General features: G+C 44.8%; 1 protein-coding gene across 2 annotated transcripts in view; it reads right to left on the minus strand.

The window, feature by feature from the left end:
- Nucleotides 1–16568, minus strand: part of ADAMTS12 (ADAM metallopeptidase with thrombospondin type 1 motif 12) — a 306746-nt gene that overhangs the window by 180364 nt on the left and 109814 nt on the right. For both annotated transcript variants that reach the window (XR_005986849.1, XM_041749284.1), the window contains exon 3: nt 15264–15414. Coding sequence is in view for 1 of the 2 variants with exons in the window: in XM_041749284.1 (XP_041605218.1) it covers nt 15264–15414 (151 nt within the window). In the remaining variant the exon portion in view is untranslated. The remainder of the gene's footprint in view (nt 1–15263; nt 15415–16568) is intronic.

Below are 16568 nucleotides of genomic sequence, written 5' to 3' on the forward strand. Positions count from 1 at the left end.
CTGGGAAGCAGTGGAGGACAGAGGCACAAAGCCCTGCAGGGAACAGCAGCCTCAGCAAGAAAACCTCAGCTGACCAGATGAACGTACAGCATCTCCTGACTTTAGCCAGCTGGAGACATAGTCATCATGTATTTTTGAACAATTACAAATTTTAAAAATTATGATAGCAGCTCATGTGTATCACATGTTCAATTTAATGTACTAAAACATGCGTAGCTTTTTGCATTCCTTACAACAACCCTATGCCCTGAGAGTGATTTTTATGGGCCCAATTTCCTGATAGTGATTCACGACTAAAGTATGTGTGCTCATGTTCAGGGTGGGTGAGGAAGTGGGATGCCTGTTGTTCCGAAGATTGAAAATCCCTGGAGGCCTGACAGGAAGGGTGCTGGCACCAAGAGTGTGTGTGTGTGGGGGGGGAAGCAGGCTGGGGGAGCACTGCCTTGGGACAAAGACCTGGGGGGGGCACTAGGTCAGGGTGGAAAGATGCCCTGGGGCCTGGCTGGAGGAGGACTCATGGTCCACCCTGACAGGGTTTCTAGACCTTGGCCCCCAATTTCTAGACCAGCATGTCTGATTTCTATCAGGTCATAACTGCTACAAGGTACCACGATGATTCCTGCTAAAATCTCAGGTCTCTGGTGGGTTCTCCCGATTCTTAAATGACCTGAGACCTAATAAAACGTTTTTTAATGACAACAATAAATTTGAAATAACAACTGCATTAAATGCATTAAGCATTTAATATTTTGTATCTGTTTTAGCTCTTTTAATGCCCTCCCAAATTCTTACTGATGAAAAACCCCAGGCACAGAGGGGTTGAGTAATTTGCCCCACGTCTTCTTTTTGTAAGGGACAAATGAATGAACTCACGATGAATAGCTGCATTAACAGTCTAGATTAGTGGTTCCCAGAGCTTTAGCCTGAATCAGAATTGTCTGGAGAGCCAGTTAAGACATGCACACTGGGTCCCACTCCCAGAGTTTCTGAAGATCTGAATTTCTAAGAAGTTCCCAGGTGATGCTGATGCTGCTAGTCCAGGGACCACACTTTGAGAAGCAATGGTCTAGACAAAGGGTCAGCAAACTTTATGAAAGAGCCACAACAGTTATATTTTGTTTTGTGCATCAAGAGGCAAAATCCAGGACATTATACAGGTACCCAGACACCTATTTTAAATGTAACCATTTAAAAATACAAAAATCCATTCTTAGCTCTCAGGCCATAACAAAAGATGGCAGGCGAATTTGCCTTGTAGGCTGGACCTAATTTCTGGTCTTGGTCCCCCCCCTTTCCCTCACCCCACACCAGTTTTCCTGTTTTTCTTGAGGTGCCAGCTGCCTGACGGCTGAGTCAGAAAAGTGTACCTCAGCTTTGGCTGCTGACAGTTTGGCCAACATCCAGCATAGGCCACAGAGCAGCAGTGACTATGATAGCAATGCCAGTAAGGGGAAAAGCCTCCTCTCCAGCTGGCCCCAAACCTCTGACACTCCGGGGCATGCCGGTCACCATGGATTTGGAATGTCCCATGCGGATGGCTGGAAGCTGATCATTTGTTTGATTTTTCCAGGGCCAGATAACATTAAAAGTTGCCTGTTTAGCGTTGTTTTCTCTGGGAAGTAAGAGGATTCTCATAGCTTTTTGAAAACAGTAGTGATGGCATTAAAGATTATATGATTATTAATGAAGACAAGAAAAATTAGTGCCATCTGCTTAAAAAGTACCTAATTCTTTGCATATTTCAGATGACCCCAAAGTGGAAAAATCTGGTACTAAGGTTATTCTGTATTTATAAGGAGTTCTCTATCAGAGGGTTTTGTGTTCTGAATGTTTGTGTTCGTGGGCTTCCAATTTTTCAAGCATCCACTTTTGTCCCCAGTGACTAAAAACAGGGGAAGAAACCACAAGCCTCCTGCAGTGAACATCTCCATCTGCCCCCAGGATGTTCGCAAAATGAGTTGTGTGGAGGAGACATTCCAGTAACGATGCTCGACCACTGCCGGGTTTTCCACTGGTGACCCTGAGAGGTCTGTGCCCTCCCACGACCATCGGAGATGTGTAAAGAATTCCCTGACTCATTCCAGTTCTACAAGACATGACTCAGAGCCGGTCTCTGTGCTGGATCTGCTGGGAATGAGGAGGCAAGCATTACTGCTTTTCATGGCCCGCCTGGAGAGTTCTGCAAAATGCATGAATCCGGCTTCGAAGGTCTCCCGCAGGGTCCAAAGAGGTTGACAGCACCTTCCCCGGTGTGCAGTCCGAATGAAGACTTAAATGCTTCTGCACTGTGACAGCATCCTAGATCATGCTGCACGGCAGGGCACTAAAAAGCTGACCCCACAACCCGCTGCCAATACATGACCCTCTGCTTCCTGGGGAAAAAAAAACTGAGATGGAGGGAATGACAGAAAAGAAGAGCATTAGCCACTGCACTCGGGCACCCACACTCTCTGCTATGCGTCAGGATGCAGCAGAGCCTGTCCCTGGTGGTTTGCCATCTTTCACACACGGCCCCCCATGGTGGGGACTGGAGTCGTGTGGGAGATAGCTCCCTGCAGGGCCAGAGGAACGGGGCTCCCCAGGACCGTCTCCGCAAGGTGGGGACTGCCAAACGTGGGCCATGCCTCTTCCCCAGTGAAGGCCCCTGAGCCCTTACTCAAAACCCTTGGGGCCACATGCGCTGGAATTCCAAGTTGCTGCAATTACAAAAAGCCTGAAAGCAGTAGGATGCTGGTTAGTTGCGGGCGGAGAGGAGGGAGGAGCTGTTGAAGGGCTGGGGAGGTTCCGTTTGCAAGATGAAGAGTTGCAGACACCGGCTGCACAGCTACGTGAATGCACTAACACCACTGACCTGTACACTTAAAAAAAGGTTAAGATGGTCAAGTTTGTGTTACATGTCTTTTGCCACAATTTGACCAAAACAAACAAACCAGCCTTGGGTCATATACTCTGTACTAGTGGACATCCGTCCAGGGGCTAGGGTAGTACCCTGACACCAAACACGTGGATCCAGGAGCCTCACCGTGACCCGCGGCTGCCACGGGCACAGATGTGGTCAACGGGATCCTGGAGGAGTCCGCTTTCGATTGCGGCCGTTCCCCGGAAACACAAGGTGCGCAAACGCTCCCCTCAGCCTGCCACGTCTCCCGCCTGTTCCCGGGGGAGGCCGACCCCAAGGGGTCCCGAGCCCACGGCGCTGGCGAGGAAGGGCCCCCCGGGGGAGGTCGGCCGTGCTGCCCTCCGTGACGCGCGCCTGCGGCTGCAGCTGCCGCTCGGTGCACCCAGCGGAGGCCCCGCCCACCCCGTGGGCCCCGCCCCGCGGAGGCCCCGCCCACCCCGCGGAGCCTCCCATCCCGTGGGGCCCCGCCCCGCGGAGGCCCCGCCCACCCCGCGGAGCCTCCCATCCCGTGGGGCCCCGCCCCGCGGAGGCCCCGCCCACCCCCGCGGAGGCCCCGCCCACCCCCGCGGAGGCCCCGCCCGTCGGGGGTCCGGTGCGAAGGCTGCCTGGCAGCTCCAGGTCCCCTGAGGGGGCGCGGGGGGGAGGGCGGGGGGACCGACAGACGGAGGGCGGGGGGGGGGGGGGACGGGGCGGGGGGGTCGGAGGGACAGACGGACGGACGGACGGACAGAAGGCTGGAGGGCCGTCCCGAGCCTGCGGCCCCGCTGTGCAACACGGCGGTAGAACACCCGCTCCCCAGCACACCCCCCCACACCTGCCCAGCACACACGTAAACACACGTGTACACACACTACACAAGACAGCACACACACCTGCATACCACACACGTAAAATCACATGCACACATACCATATAAGACACACACCACACACATGAACACACGCGTGCACATACTACACAGGACACAAACCACACACACACCTACACACCAGACATACTCACATGCACACATACTTCACGAGACACCACCCATAAACACTCACCTGCACAGCGCACACACTCCACACAGACACACGTGTATATGTACTATACAAGCAGTACCGCACACATAAACACACCTGCATGCCACACGTATACCACACACGGAAACACAAGTGTACACATACTACATAAGCACACAACATGCACTGCACGTGCACACACACACATACACACCCCACTCGGGTGTAATTTAGCTAAAACACAAAATCCTGAACCTAGAATAACAATCCCACTGTATCTGACATCTCTCAAATATTTGTGGAGTCTTTTTAATCAAGCATCACATTTCAAGAGAAATTTGTGTGTGTGGGGGGGTGTAGAACCTGGGTCAGTAGGCCCTCTGATCTTACTACTACTTGATATTCTCATCTCTCTCCAAGATGTTAAGGACCTTGGGTCCAAATTCAGTTTCTGGACTGCTACTTCTTCCCTCTGAGGCCCCAATTCCTGCTGACACACCAGACACACCCGCTAACGCAGGGCCCGAGGATGTGCTGCCGCAGCCCCAGCAGCCTGAGTCAGCAGCCTGAGCTCCCCAGTGTTAGTCATGGCAGTTTGGGGTGGGGGTGCGGACAGGGGCAGAAGACCCAGAGGAGAACGCCACTTGGCAGCCCTGCCCTGCGGGTACTGGAGAGATGGGGCACGGTCCTTCCCTTTCCAGTGTGGGGCACCAGTGTATACAAACCCACTTGATGGATTTCTAACCACACTGGTATGAATCAAGAATGTCATCATTGCTTTGCTTCTAGATGGCGCAAATAAAAACAGAAACAGACTCACAACATATGAGTTGTGAGAGTTAAAAGAATCCACTAAGATCTTCCAAGCCCCTCATCTGACTGATAAGGAAATTGAGGCCATGGTTCCATACCGTGTCCCCATTAGCGAGTGACAAAAGTGGCACAGAATGTGGTTCTCCTGATTTCCACTCTGTTCTTCCTTAAACTCTACTGTGAGAGAAAAATGGAAAACTCATTTGCTTATATATGAGCAAAACTAAAAATAATGATTAATAATAATTACTTTTCACCGATGGCTAATTCTACAGCAGTCTCAGGCGTACGTATGTGTCAGAGTCACTTTAATTTTTTGCCAGCAAAGCAACTCTAAACCCAAAGCCATGGTCTGTAGGATGCAACACAAAAAGAAAATATTAAGGCCCTGGGCAGGGGCAGAGAGGTCAATCTTTCTTCTGTAGCCTGTGACCTCAACCCACCCAGGTGGGTGACCCCATGGGATTGTAAACACCACCCCAGGACATGTTCAGTACCTGAATGGGAAGTGACTAAGAGGTCCCTTCCAGGTCACCTCCCAAAGGCCAGCTTAGGACAGAGAAGACTGTTGCCATGTGTCATCCCGAGATACTGTAGGACACCTAATCCTGAAACTCCTCATTTGTGTGCACAGGCTCCCGTTGGGGGTGGAAGACAGCCAGGGGAGCAGGCCTCCCTACACTGGTGTGCCTGGGTCACTGCCCAGACAGGGTCACAGTGGAAAGTAAAGGGGGCCGAGAACCCATCCTGGGAGGCAGGGAGGTGGCAAGAAGCAAGCACACGTAGGAAGAGCTGAGGCTCCAGGCCCACGGCGCATGCTTCATTGCCTGATCAGACTTCACTTGCAAAACACAAAGTCAAAGATAAAATCATTAAGAATTTCAAGATTGCTACCACGGAGCACCGCTCTTCTGAGTGTGGCCCTGCGTGGCCGCACTCGTCACACATCTTAAAGCCAGTCCTGACTAAACCTTCTTGTCGTGTGTATGGTCTTCTGTTGCTCGTGCAGCACAACCAACTGTTCACAGCTTGAAAGAACTAGAGGATCGCCGCGCAGGTGGCCCGCAGGGAACTGCTGTGTTAACCTTCTAGGGCCGCCAGAACAAAGTGCCACAGACTGAGCTGCTTAAACAACAGGAATTTATTTCCTCACAATTCCGAAGCCCAGAAGGCCGCGATCAGGATGTTAGCAGCCTGCTGTCTTTCTGAGGACTTTCTCCTTGGCTTGTAGATGGCTGTCACCCCTCGCGTCCTCACATGGTCCTCTCTGTATGTGTCTGCGTACAAATTTCCTCTTCTAAGGACACCAGTCATATTGAATTAGGGCCCACCTGAATGACCGTATTTTCATTTAATTACCTCTTTAAAGATCCTATCTCCAAATATAGTCATGTTTGGAGGTACCAAGCGTTAGAACTTCAACAATAAAATTGGGGTGGGGGACACAATATAATCCCTATTAGGCACCATTCCTCAAACGTTGGATGTTCTGCAGAAGTGATCTTGGGAAAAACGGCTCCCTGAGAGTTTATACCCAGGCTATGGCTTCTCTCAGAGCTTCTCTAATGCTCCTGATCATATTGGGTTCCTCTACTGTACACTCTTATGGCATTTGTCACAATGCTCATATGTACTATATTTATGATTTTTGTTAAGTTCTCCCCCTGCGATCTTATAAGCCCATGAGGGCAGCGTCCATCCTGCATGTTCAGAGTTGTGTCACTTAGTATCTGGCCCATAAGAAGCATCAAATTAATATTTCCTGAAGGAAGGAAGGTCAACCAATGACACATAAACTAATGTAAATTAAATTCTGGAACTTTCTAATCTTCAGTTTATTGGCCCAGAAAGCCCAGAAAAGGGATCCACTTCTCTGCCTTTAGAGGAGAGGACTTCAAGCATAAAGTGCATTCATAATTTCCTCAAATATTTGATTTCAAACCTAACAAGTAAACTTCCTTCCCCATACAGAAACAATTTCATGGTTATTTATGAGACTTTCAGCTGCTGCACAGAAATGGGACTATGTGGGGGTGGGAATGTTTGTCTTCCCAAACACTGACATTAATCATGCTGTGGGACAAATACATAGTTAACATTATCTGCTGCCCAAAGAACACATTTGCCTTGCCTCAGTGACTCAGAGCACTCTTGGAATGCTGCCCCCCAGCCCTGGTAAGACGAGTGTCTGCTCACACCTGCAGGACCCTGTTGTAAGTACACATCATTCGCTCATTCAATGGACAAACATTTATCAAGAAATAATTATTACAAAAAAAAATAATGATTACGTCTCAGCCACTGGACTCAATTTTCAGGACACAGGTATCCTTGGTACTTAGGATACAAAGACGAGTTTAGTGGTGGAAACAGAATACAAGTTGAACAGGATAATCACTAATGAAGCTGTGATTCGTTCATTTACTCACTGATTCACTCAACATTTACTGGCTGACTATGGCTGGCTCTGTTCCAGGCAGTGGGGATACAGCAGAGAACAAAAGTGAGGAAGTGTGTGCCCTCATGGAGTCTACGTTCTAGTTGGGGGAAGACAGACAATAAACGAATACACAGATAAGTAACATGAGGTGAAGACAAATGAGAGAAAGCAGGATAAATGGTTTACCAGGTGACAGAAGGACAGCTTCTGTCAGGGAAGGCTTCTCCGATTGGGTGAATCTGAGCAATGACCTGAGCAGTGGGAGAGAGAATGAACCATGAAGAAATGGGCGGGGGGGTGCTGCCGTTTCCAGGGGGGGGGACAGGAAATGCAAAAGCCCTGAGGTGAGTCCAACCGAAGGAACATCTAGGAGGCTAGGGAGGGGGAGGAGGCAGGGAGGTAGGAAGGTAGAAGGCTCCAGGGGCCACATCAAAACACAAAGTGAGCTCAGGAAAGGGACTCATCATCAGTCCATGTAGGGGAGGGGGAACTCACAAGGAAGCAGCTTTTGAAGCAAGATTGAAAGGCTGCCAGAAATTTGCCTCATGGACCAGTTGAGAACTGTCCTCCCAGCTCTCCACAGGAAGCTGAAAATCTGTGTGTCCCAGGTTCCAGGGCCAGCACAGACTCGGCCCTCTCATCTTCCAAGGCATTTGCTCTTCTTTATCTCTCCCCAGACAGCACACCTCTCCTGCCTGCTTTAGGCTCTCAGGCCTCCGTCACTATATTCCTGCAGGGGTCACTATTATGTTCACCACTGCATCCCCAGGTCTTTGAACGGTGCCTGGTGCAGAGTAGGAGCTTGCTGAGTAAATAAGCATCACTTGCTCTCTCTTACTCATCCATCCTCTTCCTTTTTGTAATATAAAAAATTGAAGTAGTCACTTTCAACTACAACCTCAGGCTAAGAATCGCCACCACTGTCGTATTTTATCTTGTCCACACTGCTCTTCAATAACCAGGCATCAGAGTATCCACTAAATTTCTTCAGGAAAGTGTGGGTATTCTCAGAGGTTAATCTGCCAAATGCATCAGAGATGGTCAGTAAACTCAACAAGTACAAGTTCAACATTTCTGAGTTCCTACCCTGGTAGGGAACTCTGAGAGATCTTGGAGACACGCGTGTGAATAAGTAGACAGGACTCCTGTCCTCCCTGAGCTTACAGTGCAGAGAAGGACACGGACAGATGTCCCTCATATGGTAAAGCCTGACGGAGCAGAAGTAGCTGGTGTTAAGAGTCATAGGAGAGACATCTCATGCAGATGGAGCCAAGAAGGTTTTCTAAAGGAAGGCGTGCATGAGTCCTAAAGATGAACAGAAATAACTCAGTAAAACTTTTGGGGAAAACACGTTTCAGGCAGAAGGAACCTAAATGCAAGGGCTAGAGGCAATGAAAATGAGGCTTCTTTGAGGAATAAAAACTGGTTCAGAATGGCAAGTGCTATGTTTGGGGTGAAAAGAGGTGAAACTGGAGGAACAGGCAGGAATTACACAGAAACGGGCACTCCTAACGCTTATTAAGGAGCTGGGTCTTTATGCTGAGGGCATATGTTTATAGGTTTTCAGCATGGGAGAGATATGATCTGATTTATGTTTTAGAAATATTTCTCTAACTTTTTTTTTTTAATTTAAATTCAATTATCCAAAATAAAGTACATAGTGTCAGATGTAGTGTTCAATGATTTATCAGTTGCATGTACCACCCATGCTCAATGACATCACGTGCCCTCCTTAATACCCATCATCCAATTTCCTCATCCCCCCACCCACCTCCCCTCCATCAACACTCAGTTTGTTTCCTAGAATTAAGAGTCTGTCATGGTTTCTCTCCCTCTCTGATGACTTCCCACTTAGTTTTCCCTCCCTTCTTCTGACCCTCTGTGCTGTTTCTTATATTCCACATATGAGTGAAAGCATATGATTATTGTCTTCCTCTGACTGACTTATTTCACTCACCATAGTACCCTCCAGTTCCATCCACATCAATGTAAATGGTAAATAATCATCTTTTCTAATGGCTGAGTAATATTCTGTTGTATATGTATAGACCACATCTTCTTTATCCCCTTCATCTGTCGAAGGGCATCTCAGTTCCTTCTGCAGTTTGGCTATTGTGGACATTGCTGCTATGAACACTGGAGTGCAGGTGCTCCTTCGGGTCCCTACATTTATACTTCTCTAACTTCTAATAGGAGAGATCAAGGGCAGAGAGACTAGTCAGGAGGCTCTGCTATAATCTCGGTGTGGTTACGATGCTGAAGCACAGTAATGCACTGGAGAGAGGCAGACAACTGAGGAAACTATTTAGGAGGCAGAAATGGCTGGGCTTGGCAATCTGGATCGATTGAAAACATAATAAAAGAAGAAAACCCCACCAGGAGCTTGTTTGCCACACAGGGCTCTGTGTTAACTAGCACACAGCAAAGTAAGGTATGAATCACTGTGGAGTGGCTACAATCACAAGGCGATCAGCCAATCAGAAAATTCAAGACAAGTCTAGGGCTGGTTGTATTAAGAAAGTTTGCTGTTAGCCAAAACAAACAAACAACTTATGTACTTTAGACCCACTATGGAGTATGACACCGATTTAGAATCAGCTACCTGGATTTCCCCAGCCCGGCACACACTACATCAATTAGTGATCTTATATGCTAATTATTCTAATGTTAATGTCATAACATTTATAACATTTGTTAGCATTAGTAATTTCTGTGCACGCCATTTAAAAGGCAACTCAGGGGATCCCTGGGTGGCACAGCGGTTTGGCGCCTGCCTTTGGCCCAGGGCGCGATCCTGGAGACCCGGGATCGAATCCCACATCAGGCTCCCGGTGCATGGAGCCTGCTTCTCCCTCTGCCTGTGTCTCTGCCTCTCTCTCTCTCTCTCTCTCTGTATGACTATCATAAATAAATTAAAAAAAAAATAAAGCTGGTGAAGCCAAAGCTCAGAATTTAAGTGGATTATTATAGACCTTGCAAGTAAACGCTGGAGGCAGGATGTAATGTAGGTCTACCTGATTACAAAGCCTGATCTCATTTAAAAAAAAAAAAAAAAAAGGCAACTCAAGGGATGCCTGGGTGGCTCAGCGGTTGAGCATCTGCCTTTGGCTCAGGGCATGATCCTGGAGTCCCAGGATTGAGTCCCGTATCGGGTTTCCTGCATGGAGCCTGCTTCTCTCTCTGCCTATGTCTCTGCCTCTCTCTCTCCCTCTTTCATTAATAAATAAATAAAAAAGTCTTTTAAAAAAATAAAAAATAAAAGGCAACTCAAACAACAACAACAACAAGAATAAATAAAAGGAAACTCAAAAATTTCCAAAAGACTTCCATAAGAAATCTACTCAGACGGATTTCTGGCAATATAGGTAGTCCAGATACTCTGAAAACCTCTCCCAGTATTAAGTCCTTAATAAGCATTTAAAAAGGGAAGAAATCTTCAGAGGCCAAAAACAGAAAAACAAATACAAGTAAGCAGAAATTCAGAAAGAAAAGCAAAAGATGGACTGTGATGATCCTTTCTATGTGTCCCCTTTGGCTAGGTGCTGATCCCAGTATCCAAACAAACAGTAATCTGACTGCTGCTGGGAAAGGTGTCTCACAGATGTAAATTAAAGTCCTTTACTCATTGACTTTAGTAAAGTCAAAGAGAATTATTCTTGGTAATCTGCAGGCCTGACTTAATCAGCTGGAAGACCTTAATAGTCGAGCTGAGACCTGCCTTGGACACCACCGCTTCAGCCTATGCCTGACACTTGCAGCCTTCCTGCCTTTCCTGACGGCCTGCCCTTGGATCTGGGATTTGCTTAGCCAGCCCCCACTGCAGTGGTAACCAATTTCTTGTAATAAATCTCCTAATATATATCTTCTACTGGTTCTCTGGCTGAAAGCTGATTGATGCACACAGCCAGCTGCTACACTGGGGTATCTGCTGCTTGTTATTTTGCTCCAGAGGGGGAAAGGAAAAAAAAAGACAAGTTTAAAAGTCAGATTAGAGCCTAAGTGAAAAAATGAACCAGAAAAAGAAGAAACAAGTAAGCAAACCTACATTTGGTTCTCTGCGCATCAACTCTGGGTACAGGGGAGAAAACTATCCATGAGGAATCTATAGCCACAAGCCATGGATTTGGGGCCCAAGTTCATAACAAATATCTTCAAGTTCAACATTAAGCACAGAGAGAAACCACTTCATATCCCTGACTAGCCAAATTTAAAAGTGAGAATAGCAAGTATTGGACAGAATGTGGAACAATGGGACCGCTCACTCACCACACTTGAACATCAGCTTTGGAAAGTAAGTTTGTGTCATCCGGTAAAGTCAGGTGTACATATCCCATGAGATATTCATTCCACTACTTGGTACGTATCTTTGATAACCCTACAGGCTCGAATCCTAAGAAACATGTTCAAGAACAGCCTCTATGACATAATATATAATAGCTCCAAACTGGACGCAGTTCATGTCTACTCACAGGAGACTGGATAAGTGGAAGATGCACATAATGGAATACAGTTACAGCAGGGAAATGAGTGAATTACAGCTACATATCCTGGCACAGAACATAATGCAGAGTGACAAAATGCCCCATACATGCATTAAGATTCCATTTTCCTTCATGGTCTTACCATTTAGTATAAAGATAAAACCGGGACCAGATCCCTACTTGCCCATGTCCTATATCCAGGATGTCAGCTCTGAGGACCAAGAATTATATCCTATTCACATATGAACCCACAGAACCTAGGAGAGCACCAGACATAAAGAATATACCAAACAGATATTTGTTAAATGAATAAATTTTGAACACAAAAACACATGCCAGGAACCACGCCCTATGTTCCCAACCTAAAGTCCTAATGCATGAAATCCCAAACTCTGATCTTATCTGCCTCAACCCCTTTCTGCCATAGATGATCCTGTAGCAGTTAGCATTTGATTGGACTAGTGTTAATTCCCCTTCCCCAACTTCCTAAAACCATAGTTTCCATTGATACTCCATCAGTTAGTCACTTTAAGTCCCAGAATATGTTGACAAAAAACAAAAAAACAAAAAACAAAAACAAAACTTCAGATAAAGGAAACTGTGTTTCCTAAGATAAAATGAACTTCTAAAGACTGTAATAAAATGAACTTTTGGACCACTGTGATACTCCTGGACACCTTTCAATGTGGGAGATCAACATTAAGTAAAGGTACACATTTTAGAGGAACGTAATTGATAGATTTTCCTTTCTGAACTACTAGAACACTTTTAAAGTACATCTTTTTTTTTCAATACCAAAGGTGTTCCTACTTTAAACATTATAAAGACAGACCATTTTATACAAGTAAAGGTGATCTTTCTTGACATAATCACAGTAATTCAATCTTGAGACACCAACTGACCTAAGTATAAAATGTTGGCTAATGACATGGCCACTGTAGGTTAATTCCATCATCTCTGCAGGGTAACGTGGTATAAGAACACCGCAATTACCTTGTTTAGCAAGACCAAGTATGTTTAAATATACCAAGATTTTTAAAATCCAAATGTCAAATATATTCTAAGAATATTCACAAGTCGGGACGCCTGGGTGGCTCAGCGGTTGAGCATCTGCCTTTGGCTCAAGGCGTGATCCCAGTTTAGGGATCAAGTCCCACATCAGGGTCCCTGCACGGAGCCTACTTCTCCCTCTGTCTATGTCTCTGCCTATCTCTGTGTCTCTCAGGAATAAGTAAATAAATAAAATCTTAAAAAAAAAAAGAATATTTGCAAGCACGTCAGATTACTCTTGAATCTCCAGCTATCATTTAGGCATTAAATCATGCTTGCTGTCTAGGGAATGGATGATCACAAACAACTGATACTTTCTCAACTTCTAGAAAATACACATTTCTTTTTTCTATCAATGTTATGTAGACGAGAGACTAGTATATTCTAGTTTCATCTATTTGGCTATGGAGCACTCTTTGTTTCATTCCAGTGATTTACCAGATTTCTACTTTGCACCTTACACTGTGCTACATACTGTTTGGGAAAGGAATTCTTACTCTAATAGAGCTTTCAAGACAGTTAATAAAACAAGATTTATATATTCAAGGAAGACATAAAGAATAAACATGAGGGAATATAAAGCCCAGGGTATAATAGAACCTTGACTTCTAAGCTTGGCTATATTCTGAGCATCTACTACCTTGATGGTTTTGAAAGTTCACTCCTTTCTTTGAGTCACAATTACTTCTTTGGTGAAAACAATTAAAGGTCCTTCCAACAGAACTATCTATTCAATTCTGACACTGAAAGGTTTTAAGCAAGCTTAAGAGAATACCTTTTAGAAGATATGTGTGGAGAAATTCACAATGCAAAGATCATTCCAAGTGGGATTAATCAGAGGAGTTTCCAGTACTGGTTAAGTCTTCAGCTGGCAGAGAACGAATAATGAAATGGCATGACAAGCACTATAGCTGAGGTATTGTGTGTGACCTAAATGGAGACATGACATTTGTAAACCTCACTCCTGTCCTATCCATTCCTTCTGTCTTTATGACAAAATATGTACCAATATCAGTTCATTATTCATCAACTCTACCTCAACAGAGAAGGTGTTCACGGTGGATGCATGAGGAATAGCCTAATTCATTTCACAGCACAACTGTGGCTATAGAAGTGATTCTTAGGCCCTGTCCACTCACTGCCCTAATAACTTTCCCTGCCATACTGATGACTCACTGATCTAAAAAATAGTGAATAACACATACAAAGTGTTATACTATCATCCAATGTGTAGGAGTTGGGAAATTCTTCAGGTGATTAGATCAGAGCCATAAAATTTCACATAGAAACTAAGTTATTTGGATTGGTAACTTAATCAATAGGACCATCCAGACGAAGAATCTCTTTCCTTCTCTTAGCTTCTGCAAGAAAGAGATTTAGACAGTAGCTTATCTGATTTAGGACAAAGTTGGAATAGCTTCCTAAAGTTAAGGAATACAAACAACTGTCCATTTTTGTATACAGGAAACATTATAGACTCAAAATTTCTTATTCTTTACATACTCTGCTAAGATTATAGAATAAACTCCAAGGAAAGTTACCATCTATCCCAGGGTCTGGGTGAAGTCTATTGAGAAATTACTTGTCCCCTTGTCCTCTCCGTCTCCTGCTTGCCAAGTTCTGAGTCCTCTCAAACCTTTATTAGCATCAGCCTGCCCTAATTCTTTCACTATCTATCTATTTTCCCATAGAAGCCCACAGTTTCCAAATCCTTTGGACATATAAATAATATTAAGGATTCCTTTCGTTAACTGTCCCTCTGGCCCATTTTTTTCTTTTTTTAAATATAAATTTATTTTTTATTGGTGTTCAATTTGCCAACTTTTTTTTCTCTTAAAAAAAGGATAAACTATACAATATTTAAGAAAATGTCCCAATTTCCAGTGGCCTTTTATTCATAGATCATTATTTCCTACAAATCAGAGAGAATATGGGAATTGCAAGGAAACAACTTGGGTCAGTTCACCTCTGAAAACTATCTGAAACTGTTTAGTACAAGGTAGAGAGGACCAGTTCAGATCACTCCCAAGCAAGATGCAGGGAACATACGTCAGTGAACTACAAACAAAAGGCAGCCAAAAGACGCTTTGCTGAATTCATCATCTGATAATGTGTGGATATTTCTTTCAGTTGCTCTTCACACATCATTATCAGCATCATCATACATTTAAATCCGCCTTCCATACGCAGATATGACAAGCAGTTCAGTAATATTGCACACTAAAGTATTATAACTTTGCTAATACTAAAACTAATTGTCTTTAAAGTATCTTTCTCTAGGGATTTATAAAGTTTAAAAAACAAACAATTCACCATTATGAATATCAATTGAGTATCACTGATTAATGTAGCAAGGATGTGGAGAATGCCTCTTTCCCTTCCCGTTAAGAACACAGAGACTAAAGTATGAAGAAGTGAAATTATTCCTAATAATTCCTAAGCCCAAGGGTATACACTTTATGGCAACAGAGGGCGGGGGGTAGATAACAGATTTGAGTAAGAACTACCCACATTATAATAGAACAATAATGGAACAAAACAGACTCCTCAATGCAGTGAGGAGATTTAAGTCACCATACCCTTTAATCCACATGTTGGTTCCTTCTGTTCTGGAACTCTCTGCCTCAGCCTCCTGTAAATGATGTGTGGGTGGTACTCTCCCTCAGCCACTGGATGCTTTTTGATGGGCTCAATGAAGAAGTCTCCATGTGGTAGATGGAAAAACCCAGTCTGTAAATATACATAATACAAAGATCTATTTGAATCAATTCTATATCTATGCAAAGAAGATTAGTACAGTGAAAAATACGTAGATCTGATGATACCTGAAAACCTGTAAGACCAGTGCTTTCAAAGTCTGCCATTTCATCTCACAGAAAAGCTACACATGAACAAGCTAATAAGGTGTCTTTATAGTCACAGTTATTCAATATTTTGGGGTCATGGATCCCTTTGAGATTCCAATAAAAAAATGTACCCACACACATGTATCCAAAATGTGGCATGCAATGTTGCAGGTTCATTCCCAGCCCCTAAAACCATTGCTGGTTATCTATGAATCTTAAATTAGGAACCAGTGCTTTCCAGTTGCCCTATTATGGAATTGATACCGAAACCCCATATTCCATTGATAATTTTTTGGAAAACCCGTATGGAGGTAGTCTAGCAATATGTTCACATAGCTGCTTGACTTGAAGTGTTTTGGCCACAATACTCTCATGGAAACAATAGAAACAGAGCACAGAGTTCCTGATCTGAGACTGAGTTTCCAGGAATCCACAGTGCAAAGTCCTCTGTCAGTTTCCAGGGGAGGGGAGCCCTCTCACTCACAGATATGGGAATCAGTGATAAGCTGGAAAAAGCCCAAGAATGAATAACTCTTTCTGGAGCTCAGATCTAGAAGTGGTATATGCTAGGACTCTCTTTTCTCTTCAGGAGAATTTCTTAGTGCTCATTTGAGATGTTTAGAAAACTCTTTTGCCAATGATCTGCTAGGCTGGACTTGAGGCTCAGGATCTGAATTTTATATTAACAAAGAAAAGAACTTGCCCTAGAAGACCTGCCTAAGGCACCATACTGAGGTGATCAGGAGCTCAGCCTCTGGAATTCAACTGGATTCAATCCCAGCTCCTGGGATCCCTGGGTGGCGCAGCGGTTTGGCGCCTGCCTTTGGCCCAGGGCGCGATCCTGGAGACCCGGGATCGAATCCCACATCGGGCTCCCGGTGCATGGAGCCTGCTTCTCCCTCTGCCTGTGTCTCTGCCTCTCTCTCTCTCTCTCTCTATGTGACTATTATAAATAAATAAAAATTTAAAAAATAAATAAATAAAATTTAAAAAAAATCCCAGCTCCTCCACTTAGTAGCACTGTGACCTTGGGCAAGT

This window comes from Vulpes lagopus, chromosome 3 (assembly GCF_018345385.1).
Source record: "Vulpes lagopus strain Blue_001 chromosome 3, ASM1834538v1, whole genome shotgun sequence".
Taxonomy (NCBI): Eukaryota; Metazoa; Chordata; class Mammalia; order Carnivora; family Canidae; genus Vulpes; species Vulpes lagopus.